Genomic DNA, 19,388 nt, shown 5'->3' with positions numbered 1-19,388 from the left:
ACTGAATAGTGACTCTGCTCCTTCAAAATATAAGAAATGGAACCAGGAAGGTATCACGGCAACTCACTACATTCCGCAGACCTTCGAAGTTCCTTTAATACTGATCAAGGTCGATCCCCTAATTAGGAAAGAATTCAGTCACATTTTCAAAGTAATCATGATGCATGCATCACCAAACTGCTTCACCAAGTATATAAGCTGCTTCTGGATATAATGGTGTCCGAGCACTGCATCCCAAAAGCATTAAGCATGCTTATAATATGAAAGCAACACAATAAGTTAATGTACAGAAGGAATTGTGGTTATGGAAACTGCACATTTGCCACCCAGTAAAACAGAGCAACTGCCAGTTAGTGCAATCAAAGTGCTGGACTGATTTTCCATAGTTTTGCAACAAGCCAGCTAGAAGGGATCTCTTACTTCCTTGAGAACATATACAGTACCACCAGGCTCAAGAATACCTTCTATCCTGCTGTTATCAGACTCTTGAATGGACCTTGTATATGCTAAGATGAACTCCTCTACCTCGTCATAGCTCTTGCATCTTATTTGTCTACCTGCACTGCATTTTCTCTGTAACTGTAACACTATATTCTGCATTCTGTATTTTTGCTCTTGGACTTCCTCGATAAATTTGTGATCTGTTTGGGCAGCACACAAGCTGAGCTTTTCACTGGATCTTGGTACGTGATAACAATAAACCAATTACTAACAGGTAAACACTAATTACCCAGAAACAAACCAACTTCCAAGCTGAAAACAACTCCTGCTGAACCAGCCAAAACTTTCCAAATTCATTTGGGTTTTCCTCGGAATACATTAAGAAAGCTGTGTCACTTCCAAATCTGGAAAGTAATTGTGAGCAGATAACAAGGACCTTTCTTGTTTGTATTAATAATGTTTGAGGGTCTTACACTGCACCCTTCTGGTGTATGGTATTCACACACAGGAAGCTGATGCACTCTGCACAGCCTCACCTTCATGAAAGGGCTGGCATGGTAGCCTAGCGGTTATCACAATCGCTTCATAGCCCCACTGATCTCAGATTGGTGTTCGCTTCCCACTACTGTTAAAAAGGAGGTTGTATGTTCTTTCCGTGACTGTGTGGGTTTCTTCTGGGTGCTCCGGTTCCTTCCCACATCCCAATGATGCACAGTCCACATTCCAAATATCTACAGGTTCCCACATTCCGAAGACGTACATCCCAAATTCTATAGATACATTCCCAAATTCCAAATACGGACAAGTTAGGGTAAGTTGTGGACCTGCTTTATTGGCGCCAGAAGCGTGGCATCACTTGTGGACTGCCCCAGCACAATCCTCACTGATTTGATTTGATGCAAGCGATGCATTTCACTGTATGCTTTGCTGTAAATGTGACAAACAAATCTAATCTTCTCTCTTCTTGGTCCAGCTTGACAGTAAGTGGCTGAGGAGCAGGAACTCAAGGGGAAGCAGCTTAAGTCCAAGAGATGTGTGAAGAAATTCTCTTACTACAGAATCTAACCTAAATTCCAATGACCAACATTCCAATGGCTCCTCTTCCCTGTCCCTGACCTGAAAACACATTCAGAACAAAAAGCTCGTCTCTAAATAAGTCCTTGCGTCATTAGATTCAGAGGCAAATAATCACAGGGCAGCATAGTCCTGTAGTAGTAAGCGTAATGCTTTACTGTGCTAGTGATCGCGATTGGTGTTCAATTCCCAATGCTGTCTGTAAGGAGTTTGTCATTCTCCCCATGACCATGTGGGTTTCTTCAAGGTACTCTGGTTTCCTCACATATTCTAAAGACGTGTGGTTATGGTTAGTAAATTGTAGGCTTGCTACGTTGGTGCCAGAAGCGTGGTGATACTTGCAGGCTGCTCCTTACACATCCTCAGACTGTGTTGGTCTTTGGCGCAAATGATGCCTGTCACTGTATGTTTCGATGTATATGTGACTAATAAAGCTAATTGCTAACATTGGCCAACACTCTCCTCTCTATGGGGTTAAAAAATGCAAGTAGTCTTCCAATTCAGTAACAGGGTCACCAGTACTGTGGTAGATGTGGAGACGATGTACATTCACAGTAAACAGGCTTATGAAATGTGTACTTGCTCAGGGTTAGGGAGTGGCGCAACACACAGAAATGTGGTCTGAGAGATGGACGCTGTTACTCAGTTCTGACAATGCAGTTCAGTGAACAGTACCTAAAGCTGCAGATGCAATCAATAGAGTCACAACAGACTGAAGATGGTGCAGTGCAGAGCAACATAAAGGTGCTGGAGCAGCCAGCAACAATGGAGGAAATGGACAGTCAATATCTAAAGTTGAGATCCTTCATCTGGACTGTTCAGATGGAGAGTTTCAACTCAAAACTTTGTCTGTCCATCTCCCTCCATAGATGCTGCCTGACCCGCTGAGCGTGTTGGTACGGTCAATGGGTCCTGGTCTCCGAAGATGGGCGCACTGATCCTAACTGCACGCAGGAGGTCAATGGCCTTCTTGTGGCACCAGACCTTGGTCTGCAGAGCTGAATCCGAGAGGTCTACATGAACAGAACTCATTTCCTTGTGCAGCCTTCCCATCTTGCGTCTGTGAGCCTGGTTGCCTGGAGGATTTTTTTATTTTAGAGATACAGTACGGAGCAGGCACTTTTGGCCCAACAAGCTGCACTACCCAGTAAACCACCAATTTAACCCCAGCCTAATCACAGGATAATTTACAATGACCAATTAACCTACCATAAAGTATGTTTTTGGACTGTGGGAGGGAACCGGAGCACCCAGAGGAAACCCACGTGCTCATGAGGAGAACGTACAAACTCCTTATAGGCAGCATCGAAATGGAACTCTGAAATCCTACACCCTAAGCTGTAATAATGCCACGGTAAATGCTGTGCTATTGTGGTGACCCATGAGGTGCGGGGAACTTTCTTTCCGTTTCCTTCTGCCAAGGCCCTGGGTGAAACGACCGGCAACCATGGAGCCTATTCACACCCGACTGCTTCATTCTGCTCTTTAGGACAGCATCCTTGTGACCGCCTTCAGTAGTCCAGATTGAAGAACGAAGATCAATTAGATGTCCAGGACTGATGGCCAGAGCCCGAGTCTGTGAATCTCTGCAAGTCTGCTGGGGAAGTCGAAGGCTCAATGTCTGTGAATCCATGCAGGAGGGATGTTTCAATATATATGTGACAAATAAAACTCTTCTTTAATCTCACCCAACTCAAACTGAGATCACCGTTGAAAACCAGACAGCTGACAAAAAACACACATCAAAGTTGCTGACAAAATAGTTTACAATTACTGCATCATTCTTGTAAACCAATGCTTCCTAAATCTTGGAGATCCCTTTTTGTTCTCACTTTTCAGGATTAATTTAGTGCACAGTCCCTACACACAGGAGATGTGACTCTGAAGGAGGCAAGATCATTGCAGTAACTGGCCAGAAGCAAATGGGAGAAAAATAAGCATGAACTCGACTTTGAAAAAGAACCAGAAACGGCCCTGAAGCAGAAATATCTGTACAACACACATGCACAATGAATAAGAAATCCATGCATGAAACTTGGTCATTATTCAGGCAGAAAGATGGTCCTACTCAAGGAGATGCGGGAATGGTGCAGTGGGGCATTGAAAGATGTTTACCTACAAGTTTGCAAAAGTGTTCATGGTCAGAATCTCATGGCTGGTCTTCCACAAGAAAGCAGCATCCATCACCAAGGGTTCCCACCATCTAGTCTAGGCTCTCTTCCTGCTACTACCATCAGCAGAAAGGTACAGGAACTTTAGGTCCCACACCACCAGGTTCAGAAACAGTTATTACCCTTCAACCATCAGGCTCCTGAACCAACATGAATAACTTCACTCACCTCAAGACTAAACTGATTACTGAACACAACATATGGTCTCATTTTCAACTCATGTTCTCAATATTATTTATTTATTATTTTGTTTTGTATTTACACAGTCTGTCTTCATTTGCGCATTGCTTGTTTGTCAGTTTCTGTGTGTAGTTTCTCACTGATTCTATTGTGTTTCTGTGCGGACTGCAATGTTCCAACAAGAACTGTCCTTTGTTATTCAAATAACAAGCCATGGGTGACAAAGGACATTAAGGACATCCTGAACGCTAAAAAGAGGGCGATTAGAGATGGAAATAGTGAGGAGCTGAGGGCAATACAGAGGGACCTGAAAGCCAGGATCAGGGAGGCTAAAGACAGGTACAGGAGGAAGCTTGAGTGGAAACTCCAGCAGAACAACATGAGAGAGGTCTGGAGGGGGATGAGGACCATCACTGGGTTCCGGCAAACAAGCAACAGAGGAGCTGAAGGCAGTGTGGACAGGGCCAACGAACTTAACCTGTTCTTTAACAGATTTGACATTGTGGCCCCTGCCCATCCCCCACATGAGTCATCTGTTGTCAGCCCCCAACCAACACATATTCCACTCTCCCCTCCTACCCCTCCTCACAGTCCCCCACCCTGCTCTCATGACTATACCCCTTCCCCACACGAAACCACCATGGTGGGCTTCACAGCTGAACACGTGAGAAGACAGCTGAAATGTCTCAACCCAAGCAAGGCTGCAGGACTGGATGGTGTCAGTACCAGGGTGCTCAAAGCCTGTGCCCCTCAGCTATGTGGAGTACTTCGCCATGTCTTCAACCTGAGCCTGAGGCTCCGGAGGGTTCCTGTACTGTGGAAGACGTCCTGCCTCGTCCTTGTGCAGAAGACGCCGCGCCCCAGCGGCCTCAATGACTACAGACCGGTGGCATTGACCTCTCATATCATGAAGACCCTGGAGAGACTTGTTCTGGAGCTGCTCTGGCCTATGGTTAGGCCACACTTAGATCCCCTCCAGTTTGCCTACCAGCCCCGACTAGGAGTTGAGGATGCCATTGTCTACCTGCTGAACCGTGTCTACGCCCACCTGGACAAGCCAGCGAGCACTATGAGGGTCATGTTTTTTGACTTCTCCAGTGCGTTCAACACCATCCGCCCTGCTCTGCTGGGGGAGAAGCTGACAGCGATGCAGGTGGATGCTTCCCTGGTATCATGGATTCTTGATTATCTGACTGGCAGATCACAGTACGTGTGCTTGCAACATTGTGTGTCCGACAGAGTGATCAGCAGCACTGGGGCTCCACAGGGGACTGTCTTGTCTCCTTTTCTCTTCACCATTTACACCTCAAACTTCAACTACTGCACAGAGTCTTGTCATCTTCAGAAGTTTTCTGATGACTCTGCCACAGTTGGATGCATCAGCAAGGGAGATGAGGCTGAGTACAGGGCTACGGTAGGAAACTTTGTCACATGGTGTGAGCAGAATTATCTGCAGCTTAATGTGAAAAAGACTAAGGAGCTGGTGGTAGACCTGAGGAGAGCTAAGGTACCGGTGACCCCTGTTTCTATCCGGGGGTCAGTGTGGACATGGTGGAGGATTACGAATACCTGGGGATACGAATTGACAATAAATTGGACTGGTCTAAGAACACTGAGGCTGTCTACAAGAAGGGTCAGAGCCGTCTCTATTTCCTGAAGAGACTGAGGTCCTTTAACATCTGCCGGACGATTCTGAGGATGTTCTACGAGTCTGTGGTGGCCAGTGCTATCATGTTTGCTGTTGTGTGCTGGGGCAGCAGGCTGAGGGTGGCAGACACCAACAGAATCAACAAACTCATTCGTAAGGCCAGTGATGTTGTGGGGATGGAACTGGACTCTCTCACGGTGGTGTCTGAAAAGAGGATGCTGTCTAAGTTGCATGCCATCTTGGACAATGTCTCCTATCCACTACATAATGTACTGGGTGGGCACAGGAGTACATTCAGCCAGAGACTCATTCCACCGAGATGCAGCACAGAGTATCATAGGAAGTCATTCCTGCCTGTGGCCATCAAACTTTACAACTCCTCCCTTGGAGGGTCAGACACCCTGAGCCAATAGGCTGGTCCTGGACTTATTTCATAATTTACTGGCAAATTTACATATTACTATTAATCAAACTGACGTGTCAGTTGCAGACCCTGATATTAATACTTTGTTCTACAAAACTTTGGAGTATTGTCATCGAGCATCTCTAGGAAGAGTACAGTCGACGTTTCAGGCGAAGACCCTTCGTCCTGATGAAGGGTCTGGGCCTGAAACGTTGACTGTACCTCTTCCTAGAGATGCTGCCTGGCCTGCTGCATTCACCAGCAACTTTGATGTGTGTTGCTTGAATTTCCAGCATCTGAAGAATTCCTGTTCTTTGGAGTATTGTGTTCAGTTTTGGTTGCCTCTTTAGGGGAAGGATTATGGAAGCATTAGAGAGGGCGTAGAAGAGATTTACTTAGGTGCTGTCTCAATTAGAGAACATGCCTTATAGGTTGAATGAGCTCGGGCTTTTCTCTTTGGAACAGAGGATGAGAGGTGACTTGATAGAGATGTACAATATGATGAAAGGCAAGATTCTTCTGTTTCACAGGGCCGAAATGGCTAATATGAGGGGGCATAATTTTAAGGTGATTGGAATAAAATATTGTGAGAATGTCAGAGGTAGGTTTTTTTTACACAGAGAGCGGTGTGTGTGTGTGTGTGTGTGTGTGGAATGCATTGGCAGTAGTGTTAATAGAGGCAGATACATTAGGGATATCTGAGAGACTGTTAGATAGGCACATGGATGAGACAAAAATGGAGGGTTATGTGGGAGGGAAGGATTAAATTGATTTTAGAGTAGGTTAAAGGATTAGCACAACATTATGGGCCGAAGGACCTGTACTGTGCTGCAATGTTTTATGTTCTAATATTCTGAAAGGAGCACAAAATATCTGCCAATACCTCTGCAAGAACTATAATACTTATCAATAGTACAAAAAGTAATTTTATTTGTAGGAACTTAACTTCCGAGATCTACATATCAGCAAGTTATTCCAGGTACAGGAATTCAGTATTCTTGTCCAAAGGATAAGGTAACACTTTCAAGAGTTACGAGTTCTAAACTGGGACAAGGGGAATTTTGACAATCGGAGACAAGAGCTTGCAAAGGTTGACTGGAGAAGGTTGCCTGTACGCAAAGTGGGAGGATTTGAACGGTGGGACAGTGGGGCTCATGGTCTGCACATTCCTGTTAAGAGTGAAGGACAAGGTTGGTGGGAGTAGCGAACGCTGATGATGGAAATATTGAGGCTCTGGCCAGGAAAGAAGAAGGGGAGGAGGAAGCATGGGTTAGGTGTAACCAGGTGAGGTCAAGTGGATCTCGGGAGGAGATGCAGGAGTGTACTCAAGAAGGAAAGCAAGAGGGCAAAATGGGGGCATGAGAAAGTTAAAGAAAATCAAAACAGATTTTATAAATATATTAAGAAACAAAAAAGCAACTCGAGACGGAATGTGGACCCTCAAAGACCAAAGGGGCCATCTTTGCATAAAGCCCCATAGTTGATAGGAATTTGAGAGGCAACTTTTTTATATACAAAGGTTGGTATCAATGTGGAATAAGCTATTGGAAGAAATGGTTGAGGCAGGAATAATAACTGTTTAAAGACGATTGGACATGTACATGGGTAGCAAAGCTTTAGAAGGTTATGGGAAAAATGCTGGCAAATGGGGCTAGCTAAAATGGGGCACCATGAAACATGAAGGCTGAAAGGCCTGTTATTGTACTGTACAACTCCACACCTCTCTCTAGTCTTAATGTTCCATCTCTGTCTCCAGACTCCCTGGCCCTTCTTCCAGTGAGTAACCAAGTCCTTTTGCAGTATGTTAAATATTGTTTAATCTTTAAAGGGCTCAGTGTTTTCTACTCACCAAACATGTTCTGTCCCTTGACAGAGGGCTAAACTGAGACAAAAGTCCAATTAATATGTTTCCAGAGAAATGGGTGTGCTTGGAAACAACATGAGAATTTAACTCAGTTTTATTTGTAGCGGAAGGTCCTGACTTTTTTTATGCCATGTTCACCAGGTTGGGAATCCCTGATTTATAGGGTCACGGAGCACTACAGCGCACAAACAGGCCCTTCAGCCCATCTAGTTCATGCTAAACTATTATTCTGCCTGGACCCATTGACCTACACTTGAATTATAGCTCTCCATACCTCTTCCATCCATGTACTTATCCAAACTACTCTTAAATATTGAAATCAAACCCGCATCCACCACTTCCACTGGCAGCTCGTACCACACGTGTACCACTATCTGAGTGAAGTTCTACCTTATGTCTCCCTTAAATATTTTAGCTTTCACCCTTAAAATATAAAAACATATTCTGATGTTACAAAGGATAAATGTTTTGGAGGCATTTTCATTATAGGAAAAATTTTTGTGGGGAGTCGGGGGCGTGGGTGCAAACTCACCCAGCCCTGAGATACCAGGCAAGGTAATATGAATCCAAACAATTGGTTTATTGATCATCACAGAATGTCTCTCTGGTGCTTCCCACTCCCTCCCCTCTCCTTTCCCCATTTCCCAACCATGATTCCCCTCTCCCTGCCCCCTTCCCACTCTCAGTCCACAATAGAGACCCATATGAGAATCAGGTTTATCATCACTCACATAGGTCATGAAATTTGTGGCGTTTTTTTTACAGCAGCAATGGTACAGCGCACTACATAAAATTACTACAGTACTGTGCAAAAGTCTTGGGCACCCTGGTTACTATACATGCACTGAAGACTTTGTACAGTACTATAACCTGGCACAGTTCTTCTCCCCATGCAATTAAAGTCAATTCAATTTGCATAAAATGTTGCATTTTAACTGGAGAGAATTTCATGTTGAGCAAAAAGGAAACTACATGCAATTAGTTGCTGTTTAATCGGAATGATCCTTGCAAATTTTGGATGCATGTTTTCGGAATTGCAATCAGTTAAGGAAGCTATCAAACTCATTTCAGACAATTAGCCCCATCTGCCGAGACTAAGCATTAAAGAATGTGGGATTTTCCCTGAGCAATTTTACAAGATTATGAGAGGCATAAATATAGAAGACAGAGAGTATTGTTTCCCAGGGTCGAATACCTAATACCAGAAGACATGCATTGAAGATGAGAGAGGATAGGTTCAAAGAGGGTGTGAGGGGCAAGTTTTTTTACACAGAGAGTGGTGGGTGTGTGGAATACGTTGCCTGTGGTAGTTGTAGAGGCAGATACATTAAGGACTTTTAAGAGACAGTTAGGTAGGCACATGAATGTGAGAAAAATGGAGGGATATGGATATTGTATAGGCAGAAGAGATAAGTTTAGTTGGCCATTTGATTACTAATTCAGCACAGCACAGTGGGCTGAAGAGCCTACTTCTGTGCCGTATTGGTCTATGTTCTCTGTTCATGTTAAACTCAGCCTCAACAATCTGCTAGGAAAGGAACCACTTAACTGGCTTCACAGAGGGTGCAGTGGAAATTTACCAAGATGCTGCCTGGAGTAGAGAGCACGTCTTATGAGCATAGGTTGAGCGAGCTAGGGATTTCTCTTTGGAGAGGAGGATGAAAGGGTGACTAGATAAGAGGTGTACAGGATGATCAGAGGCATAGATCAAGTGGACAACCAGAGACTTTTTTTTCCCAGGGTGTAAATGGCTAATACGAGGGGGCATAATTTTAAGATGTTGGGAGGAAAGTATAGGGGGTTGTCAGAGATAGGTTTTTACACAGAGAGTGGTGGGTGCATGGAATGCAGTATTAGGGTTGGTAACAGAGGCAGATGCATGAGGATCATTTAAGAGACTCTTAAATGGGCACGTGGATGATAGAAAAATGGAGGGCTATGTGGGAGGGAAGGGTTAGATTAAATTTAGAGTAGTTTAAAAGATTATCACAAAATCATGCGTCAAAGGGCCTGTAGTGTGTTGCAATGTTCTATGCGTTAGCTGTTGTTGTTGTGTGTTGAACGTTGTGGGTGTGCAGCAGAGTGTGTGGTGACACTTGTGAGCACCCCCCCAACCCCCAGCACGTCCTTGGGTTGTTAACACAAACAACGCTTTTCACTGTATGTTTTGGTGTACAAGGGGTAAATAAATGAATCTGAATCTAAATGGACAGAAATTCATTAGGGCACATGGATGAAAGAAAAATGGGGTGTGGGGTTATGTACAAGGGAAGAATTAGATTGATCTTAGAGTAGGTTAAAGGATTGGCACAACATTGTAATGCTCTATGTTCTAATATTCAGAAATGAACACAGAATATCTGACAATACCTCTGCAAGAATTATAATACCTATCAATTTTTATAATACCTATTTGCAGGAACTTAACTTCTGAGATCTTTTAGATATCAGCTAGTTGTTTTGGGTACAGGAATTCAATATTCTTGTCCAAAGGATAAGGTAACACTTTCAAGAGTTTCAAGTTCTAATATGACAGTAGGAGACAAGAGGTTGCAAAGGTTGACTGGGAAAGTTTGCCTGCGGGCAAAGGGACCACTGGCAAGTGGGAGGATTTTAATGGCCGGGAAAGAAGAGGAGGAGGAGGCAGCATGAGCTAGGTGTAGGCGGGTGGGGTCAAGTGGATCTCCTGAGGAGATGCAGGAGTGTACTCAAGAAAGAAATCAAGAGGGAAAAATGGGGGCATGAGAAGGTTAAAGAAAATCAATAGAGATTTTAAAAACATATTAAGGGAACGAAAGCAACTGGAGGGAGAATGGGGCCCCTCAAAGACTGTTCCATGCCATAAGTGTACTTTGTTACACCTGATAGAGGGAACTATGATGGAATATGACTGCACAGAGCCTGTTCTATGTTCTATGTCATTGTGGGCCAAAGGGTCCATACTGTGCTGTACTGTTCTATGTTCTCCTTTGAAGTTAATGACCAGGTTTTATGCAGGAGTAGGAAGAAGACAAAAGCACAAGCACACCACCACAAAGACAGTGATAGGCAAGTCGCATTAGTGTGAAAAATGGCCATACTCTTCCTTCTCTGGAGCAGATGATAAAGCGGAGTCTGCAGTGGTAGAAGCAAGGTCAGTAGCTTTCCCACCAGCCACAGTGGGAAGAGAAGAATTGCCAAGAGCTGCAAAAACATCCTCTGCAAGATCAATGTCTGAGGTCTTGAAGGTCCCTCCGTCATTTGGAAAGTCCTCGCCCTTGGAGGGTTTTTTGCTGCTCTCTGTAACAGCCTCTTCCTTCACACTGGTGGAGTTACTTGTCACTTCTACCGGGCTCTTCACTGGGCTGGCCTTGGGAACTTCTGATTCGGGGCTCTTGGCAGCCATTGGAGTTTCTGGCTTGGGTTGCTGTGGCACTGTTGTAGCCGGGGGACTAGAGGGGTTTCCAGGACTGGGGACTGGGCCAGAGGGCTTGCTGCTGTTGGCAGGAGCTATCGTGGTCTCCTCTCCTGCTCCAGTAACAGGCTCAGGGGCAGAGGCCTGGCCGGAGCCGGCTGTCGAGGCCGGGGCACTGGAGGCTGAGGTGGAAGGAGGCGAGGAGACCGAGGCAGAAGCATCACTGAGATCGACTAGAGGGGCGACCTTGGGAGCTGCCCCAGCCTGAGGCAAAGAGGGTGAAGTGGGTGATGCCACGGTTGCCTTGGGAGTGTGAGGTGTGGCAGCCGTGCTAGCTGCCGGCTCAGGAGTGGTCGAGGCTGGGAGAGCAGCGCTGGAGGTGAGTGTTGTCGTCTCACTCGTTGGGCTGTTCTGAGCCGTGGCAAATGTCTCAGTGATAGTGTCAGAGTTAGTGGTCACTGTGGTGACAGAAGGCAACATGTCCTCGACAGTAGCCTGGATATCAGCTGCATGCCTGCGAGAACAACAGGAGTAGAAAATAGATAGAACGGACCATATAGCAGGAGAGACAGCAAGACACAAGAGCACAGCAACAGACTGCCACGCACATTTTCAATAAGCTCTATCACGCAGAAGTACTTTATAATACCATTACCACAAACAGTTAATAAATTTTACAAGAAACTGGAAGGGATTTAGGTTTCAAAAATCCTGAGCAACAGAGCAACAATGGAAAGTGGTTGCATAATTCCTCTTTGGTAAATTAATTTCATGGAAAAATCCACAGCAAAATACTGCTTTGTTTTGAAATGTGCACAGACCATTATTGCTCATCAATTCACCCTCAGGTTCAATCGACGCAGAATGTAGATTTGGTCACTAATTCAGTTTTTATAACGTGTTCTAATTCCAGTCCTAGTTCTGCTCGCTCTTTTTTGTTAGTACATTTGGCAGATTTCTGAATTGGGCGGCCTGCAGATAATAAACACTGAGCTGAACTGTACTGAAATATGCCTTCTGCGTTTTCAATTGTGTTTTCGCTCATTTTTCTTGCCATTTGCATGAATTTTTTTGCGCGTGGGGGGGAAGGGATGTTTGATATTTGATGTTTTCCTTTGAACGGGTTGGTTCCATGGTCTTTCTTTGTTTCATGACTCTCTGTGGGGAGGACAAATCTCAGGGTTGTGTGCTGCATACATACTTTGATAATAAATGTACTTTGAAACTTGAATCACACTGGTATTCATGCATTTGTAGCCAATCTCAAATGGCTGTTTGCCAGAGGCTTATTTATAAACCTAATTTCAAGGGTGGCTGGGTGGAGATATGTCTCTATCAAAGGAGGTGTAAGGCGCTCCTTCCCTCCACTAGCCTACAGGTCACCCTTGGACAAGGTGTAGCACCTGATTAGCTCCCTGATCAGGGTCACATAAAGCTATGGGTGCAGGTGGTGGATGGCCATACGAGCAGCTGGTGCATATCACAAGTCTTGGTTTTGCGACCACTGATGTCAGGCAGACAATCTCTGAAGAAACACACATCAAAGTTGCTGGTGAACGCAGCAGGCCAGGCAGCATCTCTAGGAAGAGGTGCAGTCGATGTTTCGGGCCGAGACCCTTTGTCAGGACGAAGGGTCTCGGCCCGAAACGTCGACTGTACCTCTTCCTAGAGATGCTGCCTGGCCTACTGCATTCACCAGCAACTTTGATGTGTGTTGCTTGAATTTTCAGCATCTGCAGAATTCCTTGTGTTTACGTTTTTAAAATCTCTGAAGAATGTTGATAATGGCTGGGGTCACCCGTCTTGTAAAGACACTGCCCAGAAGAAGGCAATGGCAAACCACTTCTGTAAAAAAATTTGCCAAGAACAATCGTGGTCATGGAGACCATGATCGCCCATGTCATGCAACACGGCGCATAATGATAATGATGACGAATTTCAAGGTAATGCTTCAGGGTTCATCAGATATAAAGCAGATCAGATTCTAATCACTTCTTTAGTTTTGAGTTAATTCAGTTTAAACTGTTTACAAATTAGGATTCCCTGGAATTCACAACCAACCTTGACTTTAAGTTTCCTCAATTTGGCTTGACCCATTTAAAATCTTCAATAACACTGGGAACAGGATTTGTTTTTTCGCCAGAGGGTGATGAATCAGTGGAATTCATTGCCACAGATGGCTATGGAGGCCAAGCCATTGGGTATATTTTCAATTCAGAGGTTGATAAGTTTTTGATTAGTAAAGGTGTTAGAGGGTGTAGGGAGAAGGCAGGAGAATAGGGTCGAGAGGGATAATAAATCAGCTATGATGAAATGGAGAAACCGACTCAATGGGCCAAATGGTCTAATTCTGCTACTATGTCTTCTGGTCTTATATAATCAAGGAAAATGAAGTCAATTTGGTTGTACACCAGAAAGTAACTCACTGGATTTATAGGTGCCATACAGCAAGCAGGAATTATTAACCAACCATGGAACCATAGCCATTAAACCAAATAAAAAATTTAGATATACAGAACAGAGGCAGTACATTCTCAAACACATTACCACTTACTCAGGCTCTGTCAGTGGGGTGGTTTCATTTGGCTCCATTTGGCTTCCACCATCATGGTTTGGTGTTCGTTCCTCTTCGGTTCGAACCTCCACGATAGGCTCTTTTGACTCGTCCTTCCTAAGAAGGAATGCAAGACAGCAGTTTGTACATCAGAGAAGAGGTGTAGAATTTTTTAAAATTTACTGCCAGTCACAAATTAGCTACCAGTTACAAGTACTCTAGACAGATCTTGTTCAAGTTAGGTTAGAGTGTAGGCTTCCAACTATGCAGATTCTTGTTATCAAAAAGGACAGACCGTCTCCATGAAGATTCTGTGCTTCAATGAGCTAAATGGACCCAAAACTTCTGAAACTAACTAGAACATAAAACACTATAGCACAGTGCTGACTTTATAACCTATCTAAGATCAATCTAACCCTTCCCTCTCACAGAGCCCTCCATTCAGGATTCAGGAACAGCTTCTTCCCCTCTGCCGCAAAACAACAAATTTCGTGACATATGCCAACACGAGGAATTCTGCAGATGCTGGAATTTCAAGCAACACACATAAAAATTGCTGCACGCAGCAGGCCAGGCAGCATCTATAGGAAGAGGTACAGTCAACCTTTCAGGCTGAGACCCTTCGTCAGGACTAACTGAAAGAAGAGCTAGTAAGAGATTTGAAAGTGGGAGGGGGAGGGGGAGATCCAAAATGATAGGAGAAGATAGGAGGGGGAGGGATGGAGCCAAGAGCTGGACAGGTAATTGGCAAAAGGGATATGAGAGGATCATGGGACAGGAGGCGCAGGGAGAAGGAAAAGGGGGGGGGGGAGAAACCCAGAGGATGGGCATGGGGTATAGTCAGAAGGACAGAGGGAGAAAAAGGAGAGAGAGAGAAAGAAAGAATGTGTGTATATAAATAAATAATGGATGGGGTACGAGGGGGAGGTTGGGCATTAGCCGAAGTTTGAGAAGTCAATGTTCATGCCATCAGGTTGGAGGCTACCCAGACTCACATGCACATCTGCTCTCACCCGATCCTCTCACCACCTCACCAGGGATAGGGTTCCCCTTGTCCTCACCTACCACCCCACCAGCCTCCGGGTCCAACATATAATTCTCCATAACTTCCACCACCTCCAACGGGATCCCACCACTAAGCACATCTTTCCCTCCCGCACCCCCCCCCCCATCCTTCCCCACTGATCTCCCTCCTGGCACTTATCCTTGTAAGCGGAACAAGTGCTACACATGCCCTTACACTTCCTCCCTCGTTACCATTCAGGGCCCCAGACAGTCCTTCCAGGTGAGGCGACACTTCACCTGTGACTCGGCTGGGGTGATATACTGCGTCCGGTGCTCCCGATGTGGACTTCTATACCTTGGCGAGACCCAACGCAGAGTAGGAGATCGTTTCGCTGAACACCTACGCTCTGTCCGCCAGAGAAAGCAGGATCTCCCAGTGGCCACACATTTTAATTCCACATCCAATACCCATTCTGACATGTCTATCCACGGCCTCCTCTACTGTAAAGATGAAGCCACACTCAGGTTGGAGGAACAATACCTTATATTCCATCTGGGTAGCCTTCAACCTGATGGCATGAACATTGACTTCTCAAACTTCCGCTAATGCCCCACCTCCCCCTCGTACCCCATCTGTTATTTATTTATATACACACACTCTTTCTCTCTCTCTCCTTTTTCTCCCTCTGTCCCTCTGACTATACCCCTTGCCCATCCTCTGGGCTTTCCCCCCCCCCCCCCCCGCTTTTCCTTCTTCCCGGACCTCCTGTCCCATGATCCTCTCATATCCCCTTTTGCCAATCACCTGTCCAGCTCTTGGCTCCATCCCTCCCCCTCCTGTCTTCTCCTATCATTTTGGATCTCCCCCTCCCCCTCCCACTTTCAAATCTCTTACTAACTCTTCCTTCAGTTAGTCCTGACGAAGGGTCTCGGCCCGAAACGTCGACTGCACCTCTTCCTACAGATGCTGCCTGGCCTGCTGCATTCACCAGCAACTTTTATATGTGTTTCTTAAAGTTAAGCACCCTTGTATTAGCCATTTCAGCCTTGGGAAATAATCTCTGGCTGTCCACTCAATGTATGTTTCATACCATGTTGTACTCCCCTATCAAGTCACCTCTCATCCTCCTTTGCTCCAAAGAGAAACATCCTGGCTCGCTGAATCTTTCCTCATAAGACATGCTCTCTAATCTAGGCAGCGTACTGGTAAATCTCATTTGCACCCTATAATAAGGCAACCAGAACTGAACATGTTTCTCCAAGTGTGGTCTAATTAGAGTGTTATAGAGCTGCAATATTAACTTATGGCTCTTGAACTCAAACTCCCCAAATAATGAAGGCCAACGCACCACATGCCTTCTTAACCATCTTACCAACCTGAGCAGCATCTTTAAGGAATCTATGGACGTGGACCCTAAGATCCCCCTGTTCCTCTGCATGGCTAAGAATCCTGCCATTAACCCTGTACTCACTGTTCAAAATTGACTTTCCAAAGTGAATCACTCCACACTTCTCTGGGTCGAACTCCATCTACCACCTATGCATCCTTACAATGTCCCGTTGCAACATATGAAAACCTTTTACACTATCTACAGCACCACCAAACTTCCTGCCATCTGCAAACTTACTATTCTACCCTTTCTACTTCTTCAACGAAGTTTTTTTAATAAAAATTACAATGTGCAGGGGTCGCAGAACTCCACTCATGCTCCATTTATAACCACACCTGCCTTCTGTGGAAAATGATAAAAGTGTGAGATCATAACGAGGTACAGTACTGTGCAAAAGTCTTAAGCACATATATATAGCAACAATGCCTCAAAGCTTTGCACACTACTGTAGTAATTTCATGTATTGCACTATACTGTGCCATAAAAAAACAAATTTCATGACATATATGAGTGATGGTAAATCTGATTCTGATATGGGTCTCTATTGTGGACTGAGAGTGGGAAGGGGGCAGGGAGAGGGGAATCATGGTTGGGAAAAGGGGAAGGGAGAGGGGAGGGAGCAGGAAGCACCAAAGAGATATCCTGTAATGATCAATGAACCAATCGTTTGGAATCCAATGACCTTGCCTGGTGTCTCAGGTCTCGGTGTGTCTGCACCCACGCCACTCCCTGCCCGGCACTCCTTCTCTGCCACCTGTCCCACACCCCTCCTGCGGCACTCCACCCTCAACATTCCCAGCATCCTTTGTTCTCCCTGGATTTACATACTCGCTCTCTGCTCCACATTGACAAATGCAGTACTGTGCATATATGTGCGCACAGGGTGTGCCTAAGACTTTTGTACGGTACTGTAGACTTTGAGGCCAAGAGCCCACCTTATACAGGAGGTCCATTCAGAGTCTGATAACGGTGGAATAGAAGCTGTCCTAGTCTGGTGCTTTCAGGTATTTGTAGCTTCTGCCTTGAGGAAGCAGGGTGTCTGTAGAAGCACTTAGACACATTGGGGGAATGGGTAAAGAATGAGGAGAGAGGAGAGAATGTCCAGGATCACTGGGGTGTTTGATTATGCTGAGTGCTTGACTGAAGCAGTGAGAATTTCATGAAGGAGAAAAGATGGTCAACAAATGCATTTAAGAGGCTGTTTGATAGTGTTGGATCTGGAGCTGATATGATCCAGAGGTTCTTAGGAAGTAAGAAATTGGAGTAAAACTTGGTAATTAATGCTGTTTCATTTGGTATTATAAGAACAAAGACTGGAGAAAAGCCAAGAAAGAAAACAATTAATGTTGTGGTCAAGCTGGACAGATAAAGCACATTCCAGTGATAAGAAATAACCTGTGAAATAGCGTGATTCAGTGGCATGACGTTGGCGGCAGAGAAACTTCTAGAACGGAGACAGCCATACTACAATTACTGAAAATTCACTGAACAATTACACACATGTAAGTGACTATATAAAATATAAACAAGTTAAACTATGAAAACAATAGCAATTTAAAACTCCAGTTTAAAACTTAAATGCAGAGAGAGCACATCAGGTTAAAAATAGAGTTAAGCTATGAGAAAATTTTTTTTTTAAATGAACACTAATCAAGCAACAGACACATACGTGTGGAGGAAATGGAGAGATTTGGGACAAGTGCAGGTAGTAGAGATTTAATTTGGCATTGTGTTCTTTGTTCTCAGAACATCTAATGAAACAGCAGTAATTACCAAGTTTTACACCACTTCCTGAAATGCCAAAGAACATAGAACCATAGAACCATAGAACCATAGAAACTACAGCGCAGAACCAGGCCTTTTGGCCCTTCTTGGCTGTGCCGAACCATTTTCTGCCTAGTCCCACTGACCTGCACACGGACCATATCCCTCCATACACCTCCCATCCATGTATCTGTCTAAATTATTCTTAAATGTTAAAAAAGAACCCGCATTTACCACCTTGTCTGGCAGCTCATTCCATACTCCCACCACTCTCTGCGTCAAGAAGCCCCCACTAATGTTCCCTTTAAACTTTTCCCCCCTCACCCTTAAACCATGTCCTCTGGTTTTTTTCTCCCCTTGCCTCGGTGGAAAAAGCCTGCTTGCATTCACTCTATCTATACCCATCATAATTTTATATACTTCTATCAAATCTCCCCTCATCCTTCTACGCTCCAGGGAATAAAGTCCTAACCTATTCAACCTTTCTCTGTAACTGAGTTTCTCAAGTCCCGGCAACATCCTTGTAAACCTTCTCTGCACACTCTTTCAACCTTATTTATATCCTTCCTGTAATTTGATGACCAAAACTGAACACAATACTCCAGATTCAGCCTCACCAATGCCTTATACAACCTCATCATAACATTCCAGCTCTTATACTCAATACTTTGATTAATAAAGGCCAATGTACCAAAAGCTCTCTTTATGACCCTATCTACCAGTGACGCTACTCTTAGGGAATTTTGTATCTGTATTCCCAGATCCCTCTGTTCCATTGCACTCCTCAGTGCCTTACCATTAACCCTGTATGTTCTACCTTGGTTTGTCCTTCCAACGTGCAATACCTCACACTTGTCTGTATTAAACTCCATCTGCCATTTTTCAGCCCATTTTTCCAGCTGGTCCAAGTCCCTCTGCAGGCTCTGAAAACCTTCCTCAGTGTCTACTACATCTCCAATCTTTGTATCATCAGCAAATTTGCTGATCCAATTTACCACATTATCATCCAGATCATTGATATAGATGACAAATAACAATGGACCCAGCACTGATCCCTGTGGCACACCACTAGTCACAGGCCTCCACTCGGAGAAGCAATTCTCCACTACCACTCTTTGGCTTCTTCCACTGAGCCAATGTCTAATCCAATTTACCACCTCTCCATGTATACCTAGCGACTGAATTTTCCTAACTAACCTCCCATGCGGGACCTTGTCAAAGGCCTTACTGAAGTCCATGTAGACAATATCCACTGCCTTCCCTTCATCCACTTTCCTGGTAACCTACTCGAAAAACTCCAATAGATTGGTCAAACATGACCTACCACGCACAAAGCCATGTTGACTCTCCCTAATAAGTCCCTGTCTATCCAAATGCTTGTAGATTCTGTCTCTTAGTACTCCCTCCAATAACTTACCTACTACCGACGTTAAACTTACTGGTCGATAATTTCCCGGATTACTTTTCGATCCTTTTTTAAACAACGGAACAACATGAGC

At 44.7% G+C, this 19,388-nt stretch overlaps 1 protein-coding gene across 5 annotated transcripts in view; it reads right to left on the bottom strand.

Annotated features, from left to right (window-relative positions):
* Nucleotides 1-19,388, bottom strand: part of LOC140185152 (neural cell adhesion molecule 1-like) — a 722,060-nt gene that overhangs the window by 29,157 nt on the left and 673,515 nt on the right. For 3 of the 5 annotated variants that reach the window (XM_072238531.1, XM_072238535.1, XM_072238536.1), the window contains one exon: nt 13,726-13,846. The exons of 1 other annotated variant lie outside the window; for it this stretch is intronic. In XM_072238531.1, coding sequence (XP_072094632.1) covers nt 13,726-13,846 — 121 coding nt within the window. Of the gene's footprint in view, nt 1-13,725; nt 13,847-19,388 lie in introns of those variants that run through there. One more of the 5 variants, XM_072238530.1, reaches the window with a different exon arrangement.

The sequence above is a fragment of the Mobula birostris genome, chromosome 20 (assembly GCF_030028105.1).
Source record: "Mobula birostris isolate sMobBir1 chromosome 20, sMobBir1.hap1, whole genome shotgun sequence".
Classification (NCBI taxonomy): Eukaryota; Metazoa; Chordata; class Chondrichthyes; order Myliobatiformes; family Myliobatidae; genus Mobula; species Mobula birostris.
The sequence above is the reverse complement of the archived record's forward strand: the minus strand, read 5'-3'. Positions and strand labels throughout refer to the sequence as shown.